The 24,103-nt window shown below is 62.1% G+C and overlaps 7 protein-coding genes across 7 annotated transcripts; 5 read left to right on the top strand and 2 right to left on the bottom strand.

Annotated features, from left to right (window-relative positions):
• Window positions 1–1,183: 1,183 nt before the first annotated feature.
• Window positions 1,184–2,409, top strand: VTJ83DRAFT_7057 (uncharacterized protein; the record flags this gene model as incomplete). Its single annotated transcript, XM_071013837.1, has 2 exons — window positions 1,184–1,636; window positions 1,894–2,409. The coding sequence occupies 2 exons, from the start codon at window positions 1,184–1,186 to the stop codon at window positions 2,407–2,409; spliced, it is 969 nt and encodes a 322-aa protein (XP_070863274.1).
• Window positions 2,410–4,142: 1,733 nt separating this feature from the next.
• Window positions 4,143–5,370, bottom strand: VTJ83DRAFT_7056 (uncharacterized protein; the record flags this gene model as incomplete). Its single annotated transcript, XM_071013836.1, has 2 exons — window positions 4,143–4,638; window positions 4,790–5,370. The coding sequence occupies 2 exons, from the start codon at window positions 5,368–5,370 to the stop codon at window positions 4,143–4,145; spliced, it is 1,077 nt and encodes a 358-aa protein (XP_070863273.1).
• A 707-nt stretch (window positions 5,371–6,077) lies between these two features.
• On the top strand, window positions 6,078–6,900 carry VTJ83DRAFT_7055 (uncharacterized protein; the record flags this gene model as incomplete). Its single annotated transcript, XM_071013835.1, has 2 exons — window positions 6,078–6,500; window positions 6,574–6,900. 2 exons carry the CDS (start codon window positions 6,078–6,080, stop codon window positions 6,898–6,900), a joined length of 750 nt encoding a protein of 249 aa, XP_070863272.1.
• A 916-nt stretch (window positions 6,901–7,816) lies between these two features.
• Window positions 7,817–11,482, top strand: VTJ83DRAFT_7054 (uncharacterized protein; the record flags this gene model as incomplete). The annotated part of the gene is made up of 1 exon (XM_071013834.1): window positions 7,817–11,482. One exon carries the CDS (start codon window positions 7,817–7,819, stop codon window positions 11,480–11,482), a length of 3,666 nt encoding a protein of 1,221 aa, XP_070863271.1.
• Window positions 11,483–12,209: 727 nt separating this feature from the next.
• On the bottom strand, window positions 12,210–15,251 carry VTJ83DRAFT_7053 (uncharacterized protein; the record flags this gene model as incomplete). The annotated part of the gene is made up of 3 exons (XM_071013833.1): window positions 12,210–13,716; window positions 13,772–15,053; window positions 15,113–15,251. The coding sequence occupies 3 exons, from the start codon at window positions 15,249–15,251 to the stop codon at window positions 12,210–12,212; spliced, it is 2,928 nt and encodes a 975-aa protein (XP_070863270.1).
• A 2,602-nt stretch (window positions 15,252–17,853) lies between these two features.
• Window positions 17,854–19,395, top strand: VTJ83DRAFT_7052 (uncharacterized protein; the record flags this gene model as incomplete). The annotated part of the gene is made up of 2 exons (XM_071013832.1): window positions 17,854–17,999; window positions 18,069–19,395. The coding sequence occupies 2 exons, from the start codon at window positions 17,854–17,856 to the stop codon at window positions 19,393–19,395; spliced, it is 1,473 nt and encodes a 490-aa protein (XP_070863269.1).
• Window positions 19,396–20,404: 1,009 nt separating this feature from the next.
• On the top strand, window positions 20,405–21,927 carry VTJ83DRAFT_7051 (uncharacterized protein; the record flags this gene model as incomplete). Its single annotated transcript, XM_071013831.1, has 4 exons — window positions 20,405–20,476; window positions 20,538–20,594; window positions 20,663–21,832; window positions 21,901–21,927. The coding sequence occupies 4 exons, from the start codon at window positions 20,405–20,407 to the stop codon at window positions 21,925–21,927; spliced, it is 1,326 nt and encodes a 441-aa protein (XP_070863268.1).
• Between the last annotated feature and the right edge of the window lie 2,176 nt (window positions 21,928–24,103).

The following is a 24,103-nucleotide window of genomic DNA, read 5'->3' as shown; positions in this document are numbered from 1 at the left end:
GACTCCGTCTTTTCATGTTGCCTTGTCGCTTTGACGCTGGATCCGCTGCCAATCTGCCCTCTCTGCCCTCTGACATCACCATCACAGCATCCAGCAACATCCGGTGTCCCTCCCGTCCTCATGGACAGGGCTGATGCTGCCTACGTTGTCCCTAGAACATACTAATTAACGGTTACGATACACTACCTAGTTACCCCCCTCTCCCCTTCCCCCTCTCCCTTTGTCGTCCTGTCGCCGCCGCCGCCGCCGCCGCCGCCGCCGTCGTCGTCGTCGTCGTCGTTATCGTCGTCTCCCCTTTGTTCCGGGTGGCCCGCCCTGCCATCCGCTTGCTCCTCAGCTTCCGAGGAGTTGAGGTTGCGTTTGCGTTGGAGAGCCCTCGCTCCCCTCGTACACCACCCATCGACGCTGGCAAGGCGCCTTGGCCCGTCTCCCTTGGCCCCTGGAAGGCTTTTCGGCGTCCCCGGAGGTCGGCTTTTGCCCTGTATTATCCATGAAGTACCAGTCCATCCTGCCCATCTGCTTTCTTCTGTTCCCGCTCGACGTCCCGGCTTGAACCTCTCACGTCCCACACGCCCACGGCCCACGGCCCATCCACAATCCCCGCACCTCGTCGCGTGGCCGCCCCGTCTCGTATCCGCACTCGGCCCCTCCCCCCCCCCCCCCCTCCCTCCAGTTGCGTTGAGTTTTCATTACAAGGCGGCCCATTCTGAGGCCACCTCGGAAGTCCCTGCCTTCTCTGCTGGCGGCCAACCTGCCTGTTTAGCCGCGCCAGGCTTCTCTCCCCCGAGGCCTGGCCGACGCGGTCCGCCTGCAGCTTGGCCACGCCACCCTCTCCGTGCCCTACCGGACCGCTATCAGCTTCGTCGAGGGTGGGCCGAACGCTTCGGTGCAGCACAGCAGATATCGCAAGAGACCCAGGCCACGCCGCAGGGGAACCCCGTCCGCCTCGACCCCTCGCACCCCACCCACAGCAGCCGAGCGCCGTGACAGCACACGCCCGCTCCTGGCGGTCGTTTTCGGTGAGATCAGGGGCGCCCGTTGGCCGCTGTTATCGAGCGACGTGTCGGTGCTCCAGCCGCTCATAGAGGCACGCCACCGACGAGCAGCGCCATCTGCTGGGGGGGGGCGTAGCCACCTGGCCCCGGCGTTGTCGCACCCCCGGCTCGCCCATCCGTCCGCAGCCATGGATCCCGAGCAACGAGGCGCCCGTCTTTGGCGAGGCCTGCGCTCCCCGGGCGGCCCCGGCTCGGAACCCAACCCGACCGTGGATGTCCAGCTCATCGCCAAGACGACGAGCCTGTCTCTCGGTCGCCCAAACGAGGCGAGCGACAGCGCACCCCGGCATGAGCAAGCGTTTGGCGCGGACGGGGGAGCTGCCGGATGCCCCAACGACGCGCCCCCTGGGCGAAACGACGGGCTCGGAGCGCCCTGGGACGTTGGCCTGCTCACCTCGTTGCGGAGCCCCTGGACGGAACAAAGCCCAAGGATGGCGGAGCTTGGGAGGGACGGGTCCGGCACGTCGACGGCCGTGTCCACGTCTTGCCTCGGGGGACCCGGCTTCCTGGACTTGCCAAACGAGGTCTTGTTCCAGATCCTGAGCCATCTCGAGGTCTGCGACCTGCTAGCAATCTCTCGGGTACGTTCCTCTCGGCGCCTCTACTGTGCTCTCCCGCTTGTACCATCCAGGCCACGACGAGAGAGGGAGTTCCGCCGACTGTCGATTCTTTTGCTTGGTTTTCCCTTTCCTCGTAGCAATCTCCTCTCCAACCCCAACCCCAACCCCAACAAAAAAAAAGAAAAAAAAAACATCTTCCTCGTTCACGCCTCACAACGGGAGCACACCCCATGGACATGAAAGCATGGCACGGACGGGCGCCGGCTAACCCCTCGCAGACCTCGCGCCGCCTCCGCGCCCTGTCCCTCACGCCCTACCTGCACCGCACCCGCCTCCGCCGCACCCGCCGGCTCCTCCAGCCCATGCTCGCCTCGCCGGCCCGGCCCACCATCGCCGACCTCATCCGCCGCTCCATCCTCCTCACCAACACCGAGTTCAAGTCGCGCCGCCTCGCCCACAGCCTGGCCTCCATCCGCCTCTCGCGCCGCCTGGCCGCCCGCCCCACCCCCGAGGCCCTCGTCGAGCGCTGCGTCCTGCCGGCCGAGTGCCTGCCGTGGTGCCAGGGGAAGAAGGGCGGCGCCGGCAGCGTCGCGCCGTCCCTCGTGGCCAGGAAGCGGGCCATCGAGCGCGAGAGGATCAAGGACGGGCTGAGCCGGTGGCTCGGGAGCGTGTGGAAGAGCGAGGTGGTCAGGCGGGAGGAGAACGTGAGGATCGGCCTGGAGCGCGCGGGGGTCGGGAGGGTGTGGAGGCTGAGGAGGTATTGGGAGCGGGTGAGCCGGGGAGAGCAGGCCTAGCAAGGGTTGGGACACACGTACACACGTCCGTTACGTCCGTTACGTCCATGTGTGTGTGTGTGTGTGTGTGTGTGTGTGTGTGTGTGTGTGTGTGTGTTGTGCTGCTTCTTCTCCTTGGTTGTGATGTGGTCTTGTCTTTTTTTTTGGTGGGTTTCTTTTGGTGACGGCGGCGGCGGCGGTGCGTGTATGGATATCCTTGGCGGTTGGAGTTGGTTGCTTTTCAAGTCGGTACGACAGGTCGGTACGGGTTTGTCTTTTTGTTTCCTTTTCCTTTTCCTTTTGTCTTGGGTTGGCCATGGTGTGGGTGGGTTCATGTCCAATGGTGGGTTATCTAGGGGCGAGGGATTCGCGGAACGGTTGCGTCAAAGCCAACGTCTTCTTGTATGTTCCACCTGGCGCTCGGTTGCAAATCACATCCAACTTCGAAATCGGGTCTCCGTCACAGGTTCGTTTGTTACCTTGCCCTGAGCACTGGAAAGCAGAGCGTTGCCATCCGATTCCTTCCTACCTGTGGAGGCAGTTGGGGCGGACCGCTGAGCCTCCCAGAGCCGGCGTCACACGCCACCATGAATGTCTCACACGTTTGTGGATAGTTACTGTAGTTATTCGATACGCATGCCATCATGGCACAGCAACGAAAAGCCACCAGTACAGTGATCAGCTCGGCGCTTTCGAAGCCAATTTCTTTTCTTTTTTTTTTTTTTTTTTCTCTTTTGCTAAACTAGAACCGCTCACAAGTCCGTCCCTAAATCACCGCATGCTACTAACCGGATAAGCCACGCTCAACACCAAGCCCTGCCCAGAGGAGGGCAGACAGGCAGGCTGGTTCCCCCTGGAGCCCTTCCAACCGTGCTACCCTACCCCGGGTCACCATTCGGTGATATTCGTCTAGATGCGCACGTCAACACCGGCCACCGCCCGCTTGGGCTTGGGACGCGGGTTGGCGCCGGGCGGGTTGGAGCCGTTGGGACCCGGGTTCACGGGGTCGAGGTCCGAAGGCGCCGGGCAGGCGGGCCTGCCGGCGAGGGTGTGGAGGCTGATGGCGGCGATCATGGTTGAACGGGTGGGGAGCGCCTGGGGAGGTACCGCACGATACGTTTTGCCTTCGGGGTGGTGGGGTGTTGGGGAAGGGGAGGGAAGGGGGAGAGGGAAGCTTGGTGGTGGTCGAGTCCCTGCGGGTCGTCGGGTGATGTCGTCGTGGGTGGTGCGGTATGTCGGGATATGCTGATGCATGCGGTGAAGGGGCTGAGTGATGCGAGGGGGAAGCAAGGGAGGGAGGCACAGGTAGGTCCGGGTTGGAAGAGTATATATCGTAGACTTTTCTTGCAAGTCGCGACGTGGCTCTGCGATGACCTCGTGCGACGCAACGGTTGCGGTACAAAGCCGTGTCCACGTCGTTGACAGCCCAAGGACCTCGTTGGCCAGCTCGTGATGCCTCCCCTGCAGTGTTGGTTCTCCCCTGTGACTGCAAGTACTGCAAGTCATAAAAGATGGGAGATGCTAGGCAAACGGGTGCACGTTTTGTCGCCGTTTGATAAGCCTCCCTTGATGGTGCATGTCGTTTAAGTCTCGGGTGGACTTGACGCCCTCGAGGTCCTGGCGTTGTATTACAACAAAGCATCGATTGTTGAACAAGACAGGTGGTGCGCGGGTGAAAGAATAAATTAGTTCCACACGGCGGGCAGAACAACGGCCCAACCTTTTCTCAGGCCTGCAAGGTATTATATATATAACTACCCCCGAAATCGAAACCCGGCCCAGTCATCCTCGTCTTCGTCTTCGTCGTCTTCCTCGTCGTCATCTCCCTCCTCCTTTGCATCCGCGTTTCCATCCCGAGCCCCTCCACCCGCTCTCCCGCCACCGCCACCGCCGCCACCATCACCACCGCCGCCCTTGGCCCCGCCGTCCGCGGTCCCTCCTCCGGCCTTGGCGCTCAAGGCCGCCGCCCGCAAAGCCTCCCGCTTCTCCCTCAACCGCCGGGCCCTCGCCTCCAGCTCCTCCATCACCTCAAACTCGGCCTCGAGCGCCCGCGCCGCCTCCTCGCGCTCGTCCTCGATCTGCGCGGCGGCCCGTTCTCGACGGCGGGTGCGCGCCTCCTCTTCCGACTTGGCCTGCGCCTCGAGCTCCGCGGCGGAGAGCACGGGGCCGGAGATGACGGCGTCGGTCGAGGCCGCCGTGGGCGGCGCGGCGGGGGCGCGGGCGGCGCGGCGGAGCCGTGGATGAGATCGGCTTCGAAGGCGGCCCATTCCGACTCGTCGATGTCGGCTGACGGTGCGGCCTCGGCTGGCGCGCTCGTGGCGGGCGGTGGGGTGGGAGGGCGGCGGTGGTGGTTTCGGCGGTGCGTTCTGGCGGCGGCGGGCCGCGCAGGGCCTCTTGCAACGCGGCGGCGGGTTTGGGAGCGCCTGCCGGCCCCGGCGTCGCCGGGCGCGAGGGGATCTGCATCTCGACGCCGACGGTCGGGGTGCCTGCCACGCGGCGCAGGGGCGGCGTGACGGGTTTGGCGGGCTGGGAGGATTCGGGTTTCCGGGAGGGGGTGGCCGTGCTCGGGCCGGCTTCGTCGGCGGAGAGAGGAAAGTCGTCGGGCTTGGTGCGCTTTCGCGGGACGGCGGCGGAGGAGGATCCGGGGGCGCCGTCGTTGGCCATGTCCTCGTCCGAGGTGCTGTGCTTGCGCTTGTGGGATGTGCCTTGGGCGTCGTTGTCGTTGTCGTCATCGTTGTCGTCGCCGTTGTCGACGAACCCGGCATGGCGAGCGGCGCCGTTCGGGGCCGAGGATTGAGAGAGCTTCTGCAGCTGCTGGCGGTGGCCGGCGCTGCGAAGATGGGCGTCCCAGAGGGACTCATTGCGCACGGGCTCGCGGCAAACGGCGCATAGCAGCTTGCCCGTGTCGGTGTAGGCGGCGTGGGGATGGTCAACACGGCGGGCGGCGCGCTGCTGGCGCAGGAGAGCGCGGACGTCGGCCATGCTGGGATGCCGTGGAGACGAGCTGGGTCAAGGACCGATGACGTGAAGCAAGGACGAAGCGCTACCTGGTGCCGGTGGTGCGAGGCATGCCATGCAATTGGGAAATTGGGCGAGGAACGGTGGATGTCAAGGTCGCGACGGTCAAGGTTGGTGGCAGTTGAGGATGCAGGATCGCCTCTGGGATCCAGGGTTGGCGAGGGTTGACGGTGTTGCTGAAAGCCGGTCGCCCGGTGTGAAGGGTGCAAGTCAAGATTCCCGATGGAGCTAGTGAACGTTACTGCGTACTGTGTAAGCTAGCTAGCTGCCCCACACTCACCAGCCACGGAGCCAGGGAGAAGGGAGCTTACGCCACGGCCGCAGAGGTGCCCCCCCCCCCCCCCACTGCATGCGCCACATCAGAGTACTAGTACGTACCTCATGGACCCACCTCAGCGCCCCACTTGGACCGCCTTTCCCGTCTCCAGGCCGTCAAGCTCCCGTCGCGCGGCTGGCGGCATCATCTCATCGCCAATTGCAAGCCATCAATTGCCCCTCTTCTTCTTCTTTTTTTGTTTCTTCTCTTCATCACCCGGGTTTCATCCAAGGTCACCAACCGCCCGCCATTCTGGGACTTGGCCACGCGACCATGGCAGCGCAAATCATCGACCTGACCTGACGAGCCCCGAATCCCATCCAACCCACCCACCCACCCATCTGCATCGCACGCGATGGACCATGACGATGACCAGGCCAAGGTAACGGCGCTGTGGCCGGACCCGCCGCCCTTCTGGAAGGACTTTACCCCGGCCAACATGGAGCGCTACGGCCGGCTCAAGGAGGACCATGCCCACCAGCAGGGCTTGCAGCCCGAGGATATCGTCCGCGTCCCCGGCCTGCCCGACGACCTCATGCACCTCCAGCCGCCCCCCGAGCCCACCGACGGCAAGTGGAATCTGTTTGGCGAGCCCGAGACGCTCGCCGAAACCCTCCAGAGCCTCGAGGAGGCCGGCATCCAGCGCCTCGGCCCCGCCCCCGAGATCGACTCCGACTCGCGCCACCTCGACCGCGGCTTCGAGCTCAAGAAGCTGGTCAAGTCGCTCATGCTCAACTACCTCGAGCTCATTGGCGTCATGGGCCACAATCCGGCGCACGTGCGTTCCGCCTCCACCTTTCTTTGCCGTTGTCTCGTCTTGTCTAACTTGTCATGTCCCTTCTTCCTTCCAGGCCGACGAAAAAATCGCCGACATCAAGACCCTCCTGCTCAACTTCCACCACACCCTCAACGAGTACCGGCCCCACCACGCCCGCGAGCAGCTCATCCAGATGATGCACGCCCACGGCGACCACGTGCGCGCCGAGACGGCCGCCATCCGCAGCGTTGTGGACAAGGCCAAGCGCATGATCGAAGGCCTCGCGAGCATCCAGATTCCTCAGCTGGACGCGGCCGCCGGCACGGCCGCCGGCACGGCTCGCGACGTCGAGGCCGACAAGGCTCAGGCACGCGCGCTGGAGCTTGCAAGGTGGGAGGCGTTGGACCGCGAGTTTGCATGATGATGGAGCGTGGTCGGGCCTGAGACGGTGAAGCAGAGGGGAAAGGATGGAGCTCGGGGGTGAGGGCGATTTGTGCCAGGTCCGGCGACGCTAGACCAAGGACTCGGCAGGGTGCTCGGAGCTCCATGACAGCGGGATTGACGTCTCATGTTTCTATCTTTCTCGTTTGGTTGCCAGGGTTTTGGCGTACGGCGCCGAGAGACACGACCATCCATCCGCCTATGCAGCGAGCCTGCAAAGCTCCGGCATTAGAAGCCGTTTTTGAGTCATCCTCTCTCTCTCGCCCTGCTTCCGATGTGATTCAACATTCTCACGGGCATGATTCTGCTCCACATCGACGACGCCTCTCAGCATTCCACAGGCACATCGCCCTTCTGGTTCGCTATCGCCGGGGCCGAGGGTTGTGTGAGGACGGTCGCCGCTGTCATCACACGCGCTTCGCATGACGACCACCAACACCCACCCCACCAACCTCCAACAGTCAACAACACAAAACGCAAGCCATGCATCTCTGGACATTTCACAGCATCCAGCAAGGATTCACTCACCAGGCCCAATAAGCAAGGCTGGACAGTGCACGACGCCACTTCAGCCACATCCCTGCCAAGCTGCATGCGCGGCTGAACGCTAAAGCGTGGGGATTGAGGACGGCCGATGTCCATGCTCAGTAACGCCCAGCACAGGGGGTTGACTCACACGCCGGGCCGCTGGTGGACTCGTCCTCAACCGCTCCGTCCTGTGCCATGTCGTCGTTATTAAAAGCAAGCCGTTCCCGGTGAATGAAGGACGAGATTGGATTTGGGACAAACAGGGACAAGCCATCCCACCATCCGTTCAGGGGCTCATGCTAAGAGCCCGCTCGGGTGCATAGCTTCGCGATTCCTCATCCTATCGCCACCCACCAACCACCATCACCATGGATGCCCCGACCGACATCTACGACCTCCTCATCGTCACCGACGCCACGGCGTCGATGGGCAGCTTCCTGACATCGCTCAACGCATCGCTTCAGGACATCATCCGCATCTCGGCCGCCACCGACTGCTTCTCGCGCATCGGCGTCCTCGCCTACCGGGACTACGACTCGGAAGAGAGCGGCCTGCTCACCGAGTGGTCGGGCTGGTACAGCCGCCTCGAGGATGGCGCTGCTTCCGCCAAGCCCGCGGACGAGCCGGCCGAGCCCGGCCCCGTGCCTGAGCCCGAGCCCGAGCCCGACGCCGAGTCGCGCTCCCGTCGGCCCAAGCCCCAGCGCTCCAACAAGAAGCAGGCCTCGTCCAAGCCGCCCAAGTTCGAGCCCAAGTTTGTCGACCGCGACGGGCTTCTCAGCTTCGTAGCAGGGCTCGTCGCCCACTGGGGCGGCGACTGGCCCGAGGCCACCCGCACAGGGCTCGCCCACGCCTACCAGGCGATGCGCCCCGAGGCCAAGACCATCATCCTCCTCTACGCCGACGCCCCGCCGCACTCGCAGCTCCAGGACGGCGACTACGCCGTCGAGCAGAAAGCCCTGGCCAAGCCGGACGCCTACGGCGGCGCCGGCCCGGGCTTTGCCGATTGGGTCCACGGGGCCAACCAGCTCCGCAACGGCGAGAAAAAGGCCCAGGTCTTTTGCCTGATCGAGGCGAGCCAGGAGGGCTACGCCATCGACTACGTGCCCCCGTTTGCCTACCTCTCGGCCGCGACGGGGGGCCTCTGCGTCGGGCTCTACGACACGGACCAGGCGAGCATCTCGCGGACCACCGTGGCGCTTCTGCTCGCGTGGATGGGCGTGACCAAGGACGGCGCGAGCCTCGCCGCCGGCGCCGCGGACCCGGCGGTGCTGGCGCTCTACTCGTACGACTCGGCCGACGACCTGGCCGACCTCGCGTCCGAGGCCGACCCGCGCGCGGGCCGGTACCTGTACACGCGCGCCAGGTCGGGCGACCGCCCCGCGCTGGCGGCCAACCTGCGGCGCGACCCGCTCGACCTCGACGGCCTCGCCGCGCTCGTCCCGCGCTGCGAGCGCCCGGCGCAGGACTTTTCCAAGCGCTACGCCGCCGACCCGGCCTACCGCGCCCTCGTCGTCGAGCAGGTCGGCGACATCATCGCCGCCGACGTCTCCGCCCTCACGCTGAACCCCGTCTTCGGCACGCTCTGGCGCACCGTGTGCAACGACCGCGCCAACCCGGCCCGCGACCGGCTGCTGGCCGACTTCAGCCGCGCGCTCGACGGCATGGACGACCCCGACGAGAAGGCGCGCATGAAGGCGTGGCTGGACGAGTCGTACGACTGGGCCGGCGAGATCATGGCCATCGTCGCGGCCGTCCCGGAGGCCGAGAGGTTCCCGTGCGTGCTGCTGGATCCGACGGCCGTGAGGCTGGAGGCGCCCGGGGAAGGGGGTAACCGCGGCGACGGCGACGACGACGGCGACGACGATGACGCGGAGGAGGAGGATGCGCAGCGGCTGCGAAAGCTGACGCGCGACGAGCTGCTCGACCTGGGGCGGGCGTGCGACCGGCGCATCCAGAGACGGCTGGGCCGGGTGCTCACGCGGCTGACGTACGTGGACGACGCCGCGTCCTTGCCGGCGCATCTCCACGACGTGCCCGAGGACGTGGTGCCGCGCATCCCCACGGCGCTCGCCAAGCCCGAACACCAGCGGCGGTTCTGGCGCGTGCTGCTGCACACCATCCTGCCGGGCACCATGCTCTCGGCGCGGCCGGCGGCGCTGCTGGCGGCGCTGAGCGTCCGCATGGGCATCCGCCCGCTGCGGCAGGCCGCCCTCGCGGAGCTGGCGCTCTGGCGGGACCGGTGGAACACGCTCGACATCCCCGAGACGTGGAACTCGAGCTGCCTCGGCCTGCTGCTCGAGGCGGACAGGGCGCACCGCGAGGCGGTCGCGCGGGCCGAGGAGGAGGAGGAGGAGGAGGAGGAGGAGAGGGAGGAGGAGGGGAAGCAGCGCTGCGAGGTGAGCGACCGCGACGCCGTCCTCGCCCCCGAGGACCGCCGGCTGTTTCAGACGCTGGTCGACTACAAGCTGCTCGAGCTCAACCTCGACACCAAGCTGACCGCCAAGATCGGATGGACGCCCGACAAGAGCCCGTCTCCGGTCGGCCCGCTCGTGCGGTGCCAGGGCTGCGACCTCCCGCGGTCCGTCACCATGATGGGCGCCGGCTCCCTGTGCGGGCTGTGCCTGGCCGCCCGGAACCCCTCGCTCGGCCCGGAGGACCGCGCCACGTACGAAGACCTCCGCCGCGGCGGCGCGGCCCCGGCCGACGACGAAGCGACCCTGGCCACCTGGGTCGAGTGCTCCGTGCGGACGTGCCGCGCGCAGTACGTCGTGTACCACCCGAGCCGCCTCAACGTCCGCCCCAAGTGCCACCGCTGCCGGTACGGGCCGGCCAAGGGGGACGAGGACGGGGGGGACCCGAGCGCCTACGTGGCGACGTGCGCCGCCTGCGCCAACCGCGTCGTCTACCCGGCCGCCTACCGCCCGCCGGGCTTCGACGCGGCGCGCTACGCCTGCCCGGCCTGCGCGCGGACCGGGCCCGGCGGGCCCCGGGCGGCCGTCGACGAGGTCGACACCTCGGCCCGCCAGCTGCGCGACGAGAACGGCGCCGCCTGGCTGCTCAAGAACCAGGGGGGCGCGATCCGCCCGCCGCTCGGCGGCCGCTCGCTCTTCCACGTCGTGTCGCACAGCCCGCTCGCGCCCGGCGCCCTTTCCGAGCTGCCGGGGCGCGTCGCCGTCCTCCCGGCCCTCGCCGACCCGGCCGCCTTCCCCCTCGCGCTCCGCGGCAAGCCCCTCCTCAACGCGCCCGCCCTCCTCGCCGCGCTCTCCTCCCGCGTCGCCGCCCGCCGCACCGACGCCTCCCCCTGCCCGCTCTGCCTGGCGACCCGCCCGGCCCGCCTCCTGCTCCCCGCCTGCGGCGGCCGGGCCAAGGGCAACAAGACCAAGGCCGCCGGCTGCGGCCAGCGGGCGTGCCGCGCGTGCCTGGAGCGGTGGTACCGCGCCCCGCACCGGCGCGGCCGCGTCCTCTTCCCCGCCGCGCTCGCGTGCCCCTTTTGCCGGGCCGACCTGGCGTCGTCGTCGGCGGCGGCGCGGCGCCTGCTGCCGCGCGACGTGCGCCGGATGCCGGGCCTGCGCGACGCCCTGGCGGAGCGCGGCGAGTGGGTCTACGCGTGGTGCGCCGGCCCCTGCGGCGGCGCCCGGCGGTTCGGCCCGCGCGTGTGCGTGGCGGCGGCCGAGGGGGCCGCCGGCCAGGACGTGGACGGGTGGGTGTGCGACGGCTGCGCCGCCGCGGAGGCGGCCGCGGGCGCTGCGCGGAGCGGCGAGGCCGGGCCGTTGGTGGTCAAGATGTGCCCGGCCTGCGACGTGGCCGTCGAGAAGACGGCCGGCTGCGACCAGATTTCGTGCCAGTGCGGGAAGCACTGGTGTTTTGGCTGCGGAGAGTTCGTGGCAGACTCGATGGCCGAGGTGTATGCGCACATGACGAGCGCGCACAGGACGTGGGGCGGAGAAGAGGAGTGGGAGTTGGAGGAAGACGAAGAGGAGGCAGATGATGATCATGATGATGATCATCATCGTGATCGCATGGATGAGGAATGATGGCGGGCGAGATTGGCCCTGGTGGATTGATTTGTCAAATGCCTTCTTGAGCCTGATGGATTGAAAATGCCGACGTTTTTATGCCCTCTCTTCTAGCGAATTAGTTGACGACTTATTGGCGCTGCTGCTCTCCATGTGATCATGCTCGGTGGATCGTTCGATGGTTTACCTGATCTCCCCGGCATTGTGCCTCATGTGCAGGAACAGCTCGGGTCGAGAGACTCTCAAAGCCGTTATGGTGCTGCGATTACTTTCGTATCCTCATGACGACTCACTTGGAGTCAGTGAATTACAACTGGGCAGTACCTCCCAACTACAAGAAGAAGCCACAAGATACAACCCTCCCCGCCCCCTTCTGAGACACCTGATGATCGAGGTGAGGAGGTGAGAACATGCAGAGATCCGTCGAGACAACCTTTCTCTCATCCAACTCCAACCAAGCCACCCCCCTTCCTACCAACCGATCATGACTCCGATCATGTATATACCCCTTTGAAGAGTCTCTCAACATCGATGCACAAGAAAACATAATGTGGAGGAAAAAAGCAAAAAGAAAAGAGAACAAAAAAAGAAAAACACAACAGCTGACCGTCCGTTGGGACACATGGCGAGGATTGACGCTGGCTTCACCACAGGACATTCCCGCCAGCCATCGTGTTACCCTGTCCCCACCACCCACACGGACGCATCAGCACCTCGGTACTCAGTACCTACTCCCTTTACCTACTTAAACATCCCCATACGCCGTGGCAGAGTACGTCGTCCCCGACCCAACACCATTCGTATGACCCTCATCCAACATGCTCTCAGCCTGGGACGCGTCAAACACGGTGCTAGCGGCATACTGTGACGCCGCGGCAGCCGCCTGCTCTCGCTCCCTGCGCTCCAGGTTGACAATGATATCCATGGCGCCATCCAGCGTCTCCTTCTCCGCCCGTAGATCGCGGCGTTTCTGCTCGATCTCGGGTCCTTCGCTCATGAGGCGCTGTAGGACGTCCTGAGCCGTCGCGCGGCCGGCCGAAGAGGAAAGAAGGCCGAGCTTGTCGTGCAGGTAGGTATCGATGACGGACGCCACGCGCGGAAGGAGGCCGGACATGACGTGGATGCAGGCATAGTCCACGAACCGGTTGGCTGCCGTGAGATAATAACCCCTGATATAAGCCGCCACTTCGAGCTCGGGTTGGAAGGGGTCGGGGCCCAAGTTCTTGAGCTCCTTTGCGAAGCGAGACTCCTCCTGGCGAAGCTCCTCGTCCGTCATGTCCTCCATCTTAGGGACGGCATTCAGCTCCTCGCCGTTGTGGGCGGCGATGCGGAAGTGGTTCCGGTGCCGAACGAGGAGCTTCATTTCGGCAGCCTCGTGACGCTTGAGCGTGTCCTCGTCTTTGGTGAACAGGCGGGTGGCTTCGAGGCGGTAGATCGACTGGAGCTGGGTCCGCAGCTCCCCCTTGAGGTTCTCCATGAAGGCACGAATGTGGGCCAGCGACTCTTTGTACACGGCACGGTTGTTGAGATGAGCGAACGCGGTGTTGAGAATGCCGGTGATGTCGGATTGCAGGATGTTAAAGGTCAGGTCGACGAAGGTGTCCACGGGCTTCTCCCAGAGCCTGGCGGCTTCGATGAACAGCGGCTCGTAGACGGTCGCTGAGATGAGGCCCGGCTGCCCGGGGACGGCAGCGCGGCGGATCAGGTTGCGCAGATCCATCAACGTGCGCGACGTCTTGCGGGAGGACGGCGTGCCGGTCGGCGTAGCATGCCGGACGTGCTGCGGCGTTGCCGGCGGCGGCATGGGGAAGTCGACCGGCTCCACTTTGATGTGGCCGTTCATGGGATGGGCGCGCGGGCGTTTGGGCGTGGCCTGGCTCACGTCGGCGCCAGGCGCCTGGCGCTTGCGGTTGCTCGGCGTCGTGGAGGGGCTTGGCCCGTCCAGATCGATCACCTCCCTCGGCTTTGGCGTTGCCCTGGTCTGCTCGTCCCTGGACGACGCCTTTGCGTGGTCGCGAACGTTGAACTTGGGCTTCAGGCTCAAAATCTTGGCCCGGAACGGCTCGCCGCAGCTTCCGTCCCAATGCGCCAGGAAGTCCTGGTGCAAGACGCGGTCCTTGACGCGGATGGTGAATTCCGTCAAGCTCTTCATGATCTCGAGCTCGGGGTTCGGCGGCGGGTCCGGGTACTTCTGGAGCTGCTCCTGGATGTCGACGAGGCGGCTGTTGACCTTGTCCTTGACTTCGGGGAGACTGGAAGACAGTGAGCGCGCGCGGATGGCAAAGAGAAAAACGCAGGGCGGCTTACATCTTGGCAAACTCCTCGCCGAGCTTCAGCGAGAGGAACGCCTTCAGCTTCTCGACGCCACAGTGGTCCTTGAACTCGTCAAACTCCACCGGCCACGAGCCCGTGGTGTCGGCCGTCCGGTTGAAGAAGGCCTCTTCCCTCTTGTTTTGCTCCTCCAGGTCGCTACCCTGGCGGGAAGTGATGAAATACCCGTGGCCAAGAGGGTGGGCGCGGCCGTGAAGCATCGACAGCCAGTTCCTGGCGGAGCTGGGGTCCTTGGGCAGCAGATCGGCCTTGGTCATGACGCCGATGCAGCGCTTCTCGGCATGCTGCTTCCGGATCAGCCCCAGGGCGAGCGAGTTCTCGGTGTCTTGGTTCATGGGAACGGCGCACATGATGATGGCGCTGGGGCGCGAGATGTACTCGAGGGTCAGGTTCTTGACGACGCTCTCCAGGAAGATGTCCTCTTCGCGCCGGGCCGTCATGAAGACACCTGGAAGGTCGTAGAAGTTGAGATCCGAAAGGTCCGGCCCGCGGAGCTCGAGGGCGACCGTGTTGGGCGAGAACTGCGCCTCGGCCCGCTCTTCCTTCCTCTTCACCTGATCCAAATGCTGCTGGCGCGTCGAGTCGGGAGCCTCGCCTCTGAGCTTGGGAACGAAGAACTGGTAAGGCGTCGACGGGTTGAGGATGGCGGCCTGGGCGCACCGCAGGACGGTTTCTATCTCCTCGGCATCGTGCTGGTCGCGCACCGTCTTGAACTCGCGCCGGGCCTGGCGGCTTGGGTCGAGCTTGACCCACGGCGGAAACTTGTTGGCCTTTGTCACGTCGCGCTCCGTGAGCGGGCGATTGAGAGGACGGAATTCGTAATCCTGCTTGAGGAAGACCCGGCAAGACCACTCGTCGGCGCGTGAAACGCGAATGTGGATGGGGCAGCGGGTGCAGGTTCCGCTGCTGCGCGGCAGGCTGAGACCGGCGATGGCCGACATGAGGCTCGACTTGCCCGATGACTGGTCGCCCACGAGGACCAGCTCGGGAAGGCTCGCGACATGCTGGATGCCACGGGCCTGGAGCTCGCCCAGGGCATCGTTGATGTATTTGAGCTTCTGGCCGATGTCGCGGAGAGCGCGATTCGCGCCGACGAATGAGCCCTGGAGGCTCTGGGTCCCCAGAATGCTGGGCTCAGACTCCACCTTGTGGTTGGTCCTAATTTCCATCATTAAGCAGTCGTTGTCGCCATCATTCTCGGCCTCGCCGGGCAGCCGGCTCGAGACGGACGGGGCCCGCATCCGGGTGGAAATGCTGGCTACGGGGGAGAGGTCAGCTTCGTGTCGTTCCTCCCAGAAGATACGCGGGGTGGCTCACGAGCATCTGAGCGGACGTGGCGAAGCCTGTGAACCCGTTCGCTAGCGGTCTCATAAAGGCCATCGGCAACCGACTCGGGCATCCCGAGGCCTCGACCTGGCCTCTGTTCCAAGCCCGGCTCTTGCTTGATGGGGACCATGGTATGTTGGGTGATTTGCCGGGGCTAATGGCCGGTCAGTGAACCCAGCGATGACGTGGCCGTTGAGGGACAAAGGAAGAGTGATTGGGGGGGGGGGGGGGGGGGAAATGGGCGAAGAGTGAGGCAATGCTCACCTAGGTACCTTAGTAGCTGGCCAGCAATTTACATGGAGAAATACTTCCAGACAAAACTACCTACCCACGTACCTACCCGAGGTATTCCTCCCAAGAGGGGTGGGGGTTGGTAGGCTTGGGGCACAACGAGAAGAGGTGTTGAAAGGAGGACGCTCAGACAAGGAACTTTGCCGAGGGACGGTAGCCAAAGCGTCAAAAGAAGAGGAAAGTGTGCGACTTTGAGCCGACGGCTTCAAGAAAGGAGGATCGTGTTGACAGGGCAAGGCAAACCCTCCAGTTTCGGGGCAACCGTTCGCGGCCTGCTTCAGGAAGCAAGAGCAAGCACCAGAACGACTCCCGTCCAAGATGGCTTTTGTTAGTGCTCCGGTGTAAAACGCGTGGCAGCCGTAACGCCTTCTATCATGGGCGCGAGACCCTCCCGAGTTTGCGACTTCTTGCAAGGAGGCTGGCGGCTTGTGGGTCCAATTAAGGAACCTGGAACCATGATTGGACCGTGGACTCGACATGTCCAACGCGACGCGACGCGACGCGGTTGACAACCCCAAGACCGCGTCACCCCCACAGGTAGTTACCAAGGCAATTACAGATGACCGGACCAGCATCGTGGATGGTGAATGGGGACCTTGCATCCCACCGGCAACAGCGCCCTCGAGATGCGATTCTGCACAGAGAACTTGACCCACAGGAGCCGGGCGCATGCCGTCGGGCATGAGCTACCTACCTTGCCGCTGGAAATCCGTCCATGACTCATTCGAAAGAAAGGCGGTCTGAAGACCGGGGAGCCACCTGTGGCTGCAGGACCTCTCCTGCATGCTGGCACAGCCTTTCCGTGTCTGTAGGAGCCTCCCGTCCTTATCGCTTTGGTCCCTTTGATAAGCCTTCTGATGAGGAATAAGGAGCTTTGACTGCATTTCCTGTCCATATTCCAGACTGCCGAACGCAAGAGAGCCCTCCCTCATCTTAATCATTATCGAATTTAATATCATACTTTACACTTTCCAGAATACTACTTCCTCAAGATACTCCTAGTACAGTATCCCACATCCATGACGTACGCCTCGGAAATCACAGAGGCCCGTCAACGAAACACCAAATGGCGAGGGTGAGGAGCACAGAAGTCTTGCCCTCACTCTGGAAAAAAAAAAAAAGAAAAAAAAGACAAAAAGAAGGAAAAACAACAAAACGCAACCAAAAAGCGGCGTTCGGCGGCCTCCGGGCTGCCGACCCGGAGGCTGCAGGGGCAGTGTCCAAACGTGCAATCAATCTGCCTGTGAGACCGAAACGCGGCCTCTGCAAGGCACACCACGGGGCCCCTTTGCGCCTAGCCTCAGGCCTCACCTGCCTCGGACGGTCAATCAAGGAGCGCACTGATTGAAGCGTAGACTCTGCCCCGACCGAGCGACCTCGGGTCTCATTTCCACAAAGGTCCAAGAGCCCCAAGCACTCAACAATTGTCAACACATGTGTGCCAGGATGGAACTCTGTGGGCAGAATGGCAGCACGGCCTACAAAGCAACGGACCTAGGCGAGTCCCGGGTGTCATCTCTTGTCCTTGCCCCCTAAGGTGCCCCAGGGAGGTCCAGTCGGCTTCCTAGATTTTCGAACGCGAGGAAGAGCAAAAGGCTTCCCGATTTGCCCCAGGAGAGCCAGCCTCTGAGTACGGAGGGGGGCAGAGAGGCCGGGCAGAGAGGCCAAGGCGCGGCCAAAAGGTCCGATGGGCTTCTCTTCCGCTACCTAGGCACCTGCAGCAAAGCAGCGAGGCCGCAGGGGTCCGAGTCCGTCACCCATTCATACGGTAAAGTCGGTCAAGGGACTGGCTGAAGATTCTTGATGGGTGCCCTCATGAGCTGAGGGTGAAACATGCCTCTCTGCGGGCTGACGAAAAGTGCAATTTCCGCCGAGCCAAGAAGTCAGGCCCGTCCAACAATGACCATATAATAATAACATAGAGCCAGCCGAGCCTTCCTCTGGACTCTTTTCAACCCCAGCTCAGTCACTATACATTAGACTCTTAGCTTTGCTCAGCATCGACGCTTGCCATCATTGACTATTGTTTATGCTTTGCACTCTTTGACAACAATCTTCAATCCGCGCTTGTCAGGATATTCGTAAGGAGCAACCCCTTTAACATCCGACTGGCAACGGTACTCTCTCCAAGTACCGCGCCGTGCTGACCACCGTAGTTCCTATTTCAGATTCCGCATACCACCAACGTCGCTCTCGATCAGAACGAATCTTGTCAGCTATCCAGAGCCCGGTCGAGTGAAGCGACTTAGCACCGCATATCCAACACAAACCGAGCCCGCAAAACACATCCCTCCGCCATCTTCTACCCACCATCTCGACTTTGTTCGGGCACACGTACCAGTCCGCCGCCCAACTTGACACTAACACCATCCATTCGTGTTTCTGGGTTCTCCATTGCCCAGGACTGCGTATTTGCATCTCAACACAACCAGAAAGACGCCATGACCTATTCAGGAGCGATGGACAGTACGACCGGAGGGGGTCATAACAACTGTGCTTCCAGCATGCTTGGAAACAAGCATGAAGAATATCTTCGACCCACCGCGGATAGAGGTCACGACGGCATACTCAGCTTGCCTGAAGACAGGTATGGAGAATATCTTGGATCCATCGCGGATAGAGGTTACAACGAAACCTTTAGCTAACCGGAAAACAGGAATCGAGAATTTGTTCGGCCTACCGCGGATAGAGGTCAAGACAGATACGGAGAATGTCTTCGACCCACCGCGGATGGTGGATATCGCAACGATATCCCCTACAGCAGTCTCGACGTTTCCAACTATCCAACTTTAATGTCCGATCAAAATTTCACCAGAGGGAACTACAGCCCAGCAGGTCTGGTTCAGTCAGATGGTTGCACAGACTATTTCCGACCCCAACCTGACGCTGCTCCGGGAGGTTTTAATGGTCCTTCTACGCAGGGAACTGCCGAAATTCCCTACAGCGCATTACTTAATAATTTTATGGATGTGGACTCGATAGGCCTGAGCCATTCAGATGGCCATCAGAGCAATGACTACCCTCCTTGCATCACCGCTTGGCAGGAGTCCAGTTTCCATGCCTCTGCACAAGGAGCTATTATCGAGCCCTTGCACGACTCTTTAAGAAAGCATGAGGCTGCTGAGTATACCCTGTGGGCTATGGGTCAGATAGATGCCTTGCAAGGCTATCCGCGCCCTCAACCCGACGCGAGTATAGGAGGCGCCGACGTTGGCTATTCTACGAAAGCAGCTACCTCATCCAGTTACGACATCTCTAAAAATAAGCCTGGGGCATATAGCTCTGGCCGTCTGAATGGCTCAGATCCATCGGGCTATATACCCCTTAACCCTTACACTGTTCCGGGTGATTTCGGCCCAAACGGCACTGCGCAAGCCGCTGAGACCGAATGCCTTTGGAATAGCTCTATAAACTACAGCAATAAATTTTCGGACGTCAGTCAAATTAAAACAATACATACTTTGACACCTTTTATCAACGCATCTGCTTTGATCATGTCAAGGCCCGGGGAGCCCTTTTCCAGAAGTTCGGCAAGGTCAAGTGCTCATGATCTTACACCAGTTAGCATTGTATCTGGGACGTTGGCCATTCAATCCCCTAACGCCGCCGGACCAGCTACAACGGTATCGGGCACCTCCCATGGGGGGTCTCAGAACCCTGTGGTGTCTGGTTCATCGCGACATCGCCAGAACCACCCCGAGAATGGCATATACCGGTGCGACAAGTGCCCCAAAGGATATGGGCATAAGGAGTCGCTCACGCGCCACCAAAAAGAACACAACGGCAACGACAGCGAAAAATTCTGGTGCTGGATTTGCGGCCACGACTTTGAGTTCCGGAAAGACAACCTTACAAGACATTTAAAGGACCAACACGGGATGGAGAAGGGGGATATAGAGGCGGGGTTGAATTCGCTGCTCCTGCGATGTGGAGCTACGAGAAGGGGGGGAAGGAAACTGAAACAAAGGAGGCAGAGGCGGTGAGGATTATATTTCCATCTTTGGTGGGCTGGGGAGTGCCTCTCGTTGGGGCTTGGTTCGGGCTGTTTCCTTGCGGCTTATATGGTACCTCACCGTTTGTTTCGCCCCGTTTCGTCGGGTTGAAGGAGAAGGGTTGTCCTCGAGAGGTGGTTGCACTTGGCCTCGATCGTGTTGGCTGCAGCTGTCACGTGAGAAGTGCTCTGCTGCATTCTTGGATTCTCAGGAGGACGAGAGTTAGATCGCACCTCTGCAATGGAAGTTATAGATATTGGTTCATCACCCTAACCCATTCCCCCCTTCCCGTCTCCTACACAGGCGCGGCCATGATGTCAGGTACCAGCGCCGGGACATTGGCATTCGGTTGCTGGACTCGGCCAGTTCGTGGCGTCTTCGTGAAATGCAGATAACGTTGGGCATCTACCTGACCATGGTACCTAGGTACCTAAACTTAGCGTCAGGGATGTGCAGCAGAGGGGATTTGACATTTTCAGCAAGGACGCTGTGCAGCTTCGGCGAGGCACCTGATTGTAATCACCTGGAACTAGGGACATTACTTACACGGTCAACACGGTCAACGGCGCGCGCACAGGCGGGGCCATGGATAGGTACCTACTGTAGGTACGCAGTAGGTAGGTACGGTAGGTACATAGGTAGGTGTGACAGCAAAAACGGATCCGCTGATGCTGCCATCAGCTAGTGCACCATATATACCTGCTACTGCAACAGTAGGTCACCTGGCCAGCAGTGCAGGTCGGGTCCGGGTCGGGCAGGTCGGGACGGGACCCGCTCTTGATGGACCTCATGGCCCCACACGGTGCAATTTCAGGGGCCGGGGCCCGATTGGGGCAGGCTACATGTGGCATCCAAGCGACGGCATGGGAACGCATCCATCTCGACCCGACGACGCAACTCCCGCTTTGTTGCTGGCACAACCCGCTCGCCTAGTTGCCATCCCCCTCGCCCTCAGCCTGGACGACAAACCCCCACAATATACGCCTCTGCTCCCTACGCCATGTCTCTTCAAGTCCCCATCCGCGGACCGCTGAACGGTTCCAGCGGCGGCCCTACCAAGGCCGTGATCCTGGTCAGTCCTCGCCAGCATGGACGGCGGCCATGAGCTCCGGTGTTGACATGATGGTGCCCAGGTCGGCGGCTCCTCCCGCGGTACCCGCTTCCGTCCCCTCTCCCTGGACGTTCCCAAGGTACGATGCCGAAAGCCCATGAGGCCGTCGCGAACAGGGCGCCCCCGCCGCTGACCCCTCCCCGCCAGCCCCTCTTTGATGTCGCCGGCCACCCCATCATCTGGCACTGCCTCACCGCCATCAACAAAGTGCCTTCCATCCACGAGGTCTACCTGATCGGCTACTACGAGGAGTCGGTCTTCCGCGATTTCATCAAGGATGCGTCGATCGAGTTCCCCAACCTGTCCATCAAGTACCTCCGCGAATACCAGGCCCTCGGCACCGCCGGCGGCCTGTACCACTTCCGCGATGCCATCCTCAAGGGCCGCCCCGAGCACATCTTTGTCCTCAACTCGGACGTCTGCTGCAGCTTCCCGCTCAACGAGATGCTCAGCCTCGCCCAAGAAAAGGACGCCGAGGCCGTCATCCTGGGCACCCGCGTGAGCGAGGAGGCCGCCACCAACTTTGGCTGCATCGTGTCCGACGCCCACACCCGCCGCGTGCTGCACTACGTCGAGAAGCCCGAGAGCTACATCTCCAACCTCATCAACTGCGGCGTCTACCTCTTCTCGGCCGACGCCCTCTTCCCCTCGATCCGCTCCGCCATCAAGCGCCGCACCGACCGCCCCCGCCTCGCCTCCCACCGCTCCTTTGAGAACCTGTCGAGCTCCTTCATGATCAACGACGACGAGACCGAGAAGAGCGAGGTCATCCGGCTCGAGCAGGACATCCTCAGCGACATGGCCGACAACAAGCAGTTCTTCGTCTACGAGACCAAGGACTTTTGGCGGCAGATCAAGACGGCCGGCTCCGCCATCCCCGCCAACGCCCTCTACCTCCAAAAGGCCCTGCAAAGCGGCTCCGGCGAGCTGGCGCCGCCGTCCCCCAACATCATCCCGCCCGTCTACATCCACCCCACCGCCCAGGTCCACCCCACGGCCAAGCTCGGCCCCAACGTCTCCATTGGCCCCCGCGCCACCATCGACGCCGGCGCCCGCGTCAAGGAGTCCATCGTGCTCGAGGACGCCGAGATCAAGCACGACGCCTGCGTCCTCTACTCCATCATCGGCTGGGGCAGCCGCGTCGGCGCCTGGGCCCGCGTCGAGGGCACCCCGACCCCGGTCACCAGCCACAACACCACCATCGTCAAGAACGGCGTCAAGGTCCAGGCCATCACGATCCTCGGCAAGGAGTGCGGCGTTGGCGATGAGGTTCGCGTGCAGAACTGCGTTTGCCTGCCGTTTAAGGAACTCAAGAGGGTGGGTCCCATTCCGCGAGAGCAAATCTTGGATGGACGTCATCGTGCTAACCGCCAGCCTTTTCCCAGGACGTTGCCAACGAAGTTATCATGTAGAGACGCAGCACAGCGGCTTTGGGGGTGCCCAGACTAGCGTTTTGCCATTTTCCTGCAGCGTACATCACGGGTTTGGAAAACTAATACATGTGTGGTTGTTGTTCTGCCTGGCGGCCTGGAGGAGGTTCCTAGCAAACGCAAAGCCGGCAGCAGCCGGGCCAAGCCCACATTCCCAAGGGAGATATGCTTTGCTTGTCTTCTTCGTACCTTTCCTGCCCATGCTCCGCAACTCCTTTCTTCACTCTTCCTCCCTGAACCGTTGCTGTGCTGTGCAGTAGAAGATATCCTGATGTTATCCCCCAACGCCAGACAGCCAAACCCTTGGCCGCGGCAAACGAGGTCTTGGCTCCCGGTCATGGGATTATTCATGAGACTGACGTAAAGCTGGCGGCCTGGCTCTTGCTTCCGTACACTCGTGTTGCCATGCTTTAGCACGGTTCTCGACCTCCAAAACGCACCATAACGACCCCCGCCCCCTCGGAGGAGCTGAGAGCTGTACGTCTCCGTCACGTCACTGTGCTCTATCTCTTTTGCTGCTGGTTTCATGCCGTATGCCTCGCAAAGCTGGCGCAAGCGATGCGGAGGACGCCTCGGTCGAAGGGCCCCCTAGCATGCATAGGGGTGAACGTCTCCGCGGCGACCATGGCCCTAGCATCGCGGACCATGGCGTTGCCACTTAGGGGCTGATCATTCCGTCACTCTCACCATAATTACGCGACGAGGCAACATTGCGCGCCGACTTGGAGGAATGGAATGCCACGCTCGAGCAAGATGACCGGTTTCGCCCCGTTCCGCCGGGTTGCCGTCGTCGGCTTCATGAAACGCTACGAGCCCCCAGTCTCAAGACGCTGACCCGTCCAAGGACCTTCCGCGGAGGCACAGCGACAACGAGAGCGACGGCGACGACGAAGAAGACAGCCATTGATCACGATGTGTGCTACCTTTGGCCAGATCGCCCCGTGCTTTCACCGCAGTACAAGCAGGCCCGGAACGACCTGCACGACGTCGACCCGGACGAGCAATTGCGCGTTGCTCACTCCCCCCCCCTGCCAGACTGGTACCACCCGCTTGTGGGGTGCTGTGATATTACTAAATTCGGTCCGTGGAGGGAATGGGATGTCCGGAGTTGGCCGTTGACGCGAGATGTACTTCGCGGCGAGGTGGTGGCACGCGAAATTGGGTTTGGCCAAGCAACCTAGGCGGGGCTACCTGCAAGGTTGTGGTGTGGAAAGGATGGAGAATGCTGATGGAATTGATAGCTTTTTTCTTTTTTTTTTTTTTTCTTTTGGGGTAGCATATGGCCGAGCAGAGAGGGCGACTGGAGATATCAGCGGCATAGCTTTTTCCTCTGGACACCGAGGGCACGGCAGACGTGCTTGAGAAAGGAGACCAAAATCCCCTCATCTTTCTGCTGGTAATGACGAACACCGCAGAAGTACCTGGCTGCGGCATTGCTCTCTGGATATCATCATCGCGAGCTGCGCATCACCAGCGATATCGTGGAGTGTCTCTCCTGGAACCTCATGCGGTACTGTTCCTTCTATCTATGACCCCTCCCAATCATCTAATGGTTCACAGTTACCGTGATTGTCATGACCTTGCAACGGTCATCGTCGGGAGCAGAGACGCAACGGCTCAGCGACGCGGTGTTGGCCTTGCTCTCATGCAGCTTTGTGCGGGGCGATCTCTGTTCGGACCAGGCCGTCTGCTCAGCCTCAAGCGTCTATGTGGCGACAGGGCTGAGATTGTCACTCTGCACGGTGAGTGATGCATGATGTCGCCTGCAGTCATGCAGAGGCCATGTTTCGGATTTCGTTGTTGGACCCGTGTCCGAGCCTTGAGCTGAGGCCGCACAAGAGAACCATCGAGCGTGCGTGTTTCTCCAGACACAAGCGATTCGAAATCTCGAGTACATACCTGAACATTGGTGGTATTAACCATCGCGTGTCTGCGCTATTCATGAGCCCACCTGTGCAGTCCTCGCCGCTCCCTCTCCAGCTCCATCTGGCTCATTCCCGCATGTTGTAGGGGCTGTATCGGGTTGAAACGGTGCGGTCTCGTCAATGTCACCAGCGACGGCCCCAATTGCTTCTGCGCAGAGCCTCGCCGGTTACCAACTACCTCCCCACCTACCAACCGCATCTGCAAGCGGTGCGGCGGTGTAATATGACCAACC

Source organism: Remersonia thermophila, chromosome 7, assembly GCF_042764415.1.
Source record: "Remersonia thermophila strain ATCC 22073 chromosome 7, whole genome shotgun sequence".
NCBI classification, from domain to species: domain Eukaryota; kingdom Fungi; phylum Ascomycota; class Sordariomycetes; order Sordariales; family Chaetomiaceae; genus Remersonia; species Remersonia thermophila.
This window is presented reverse-complemented; position numbering and strand designations above follow the sequence as displayed.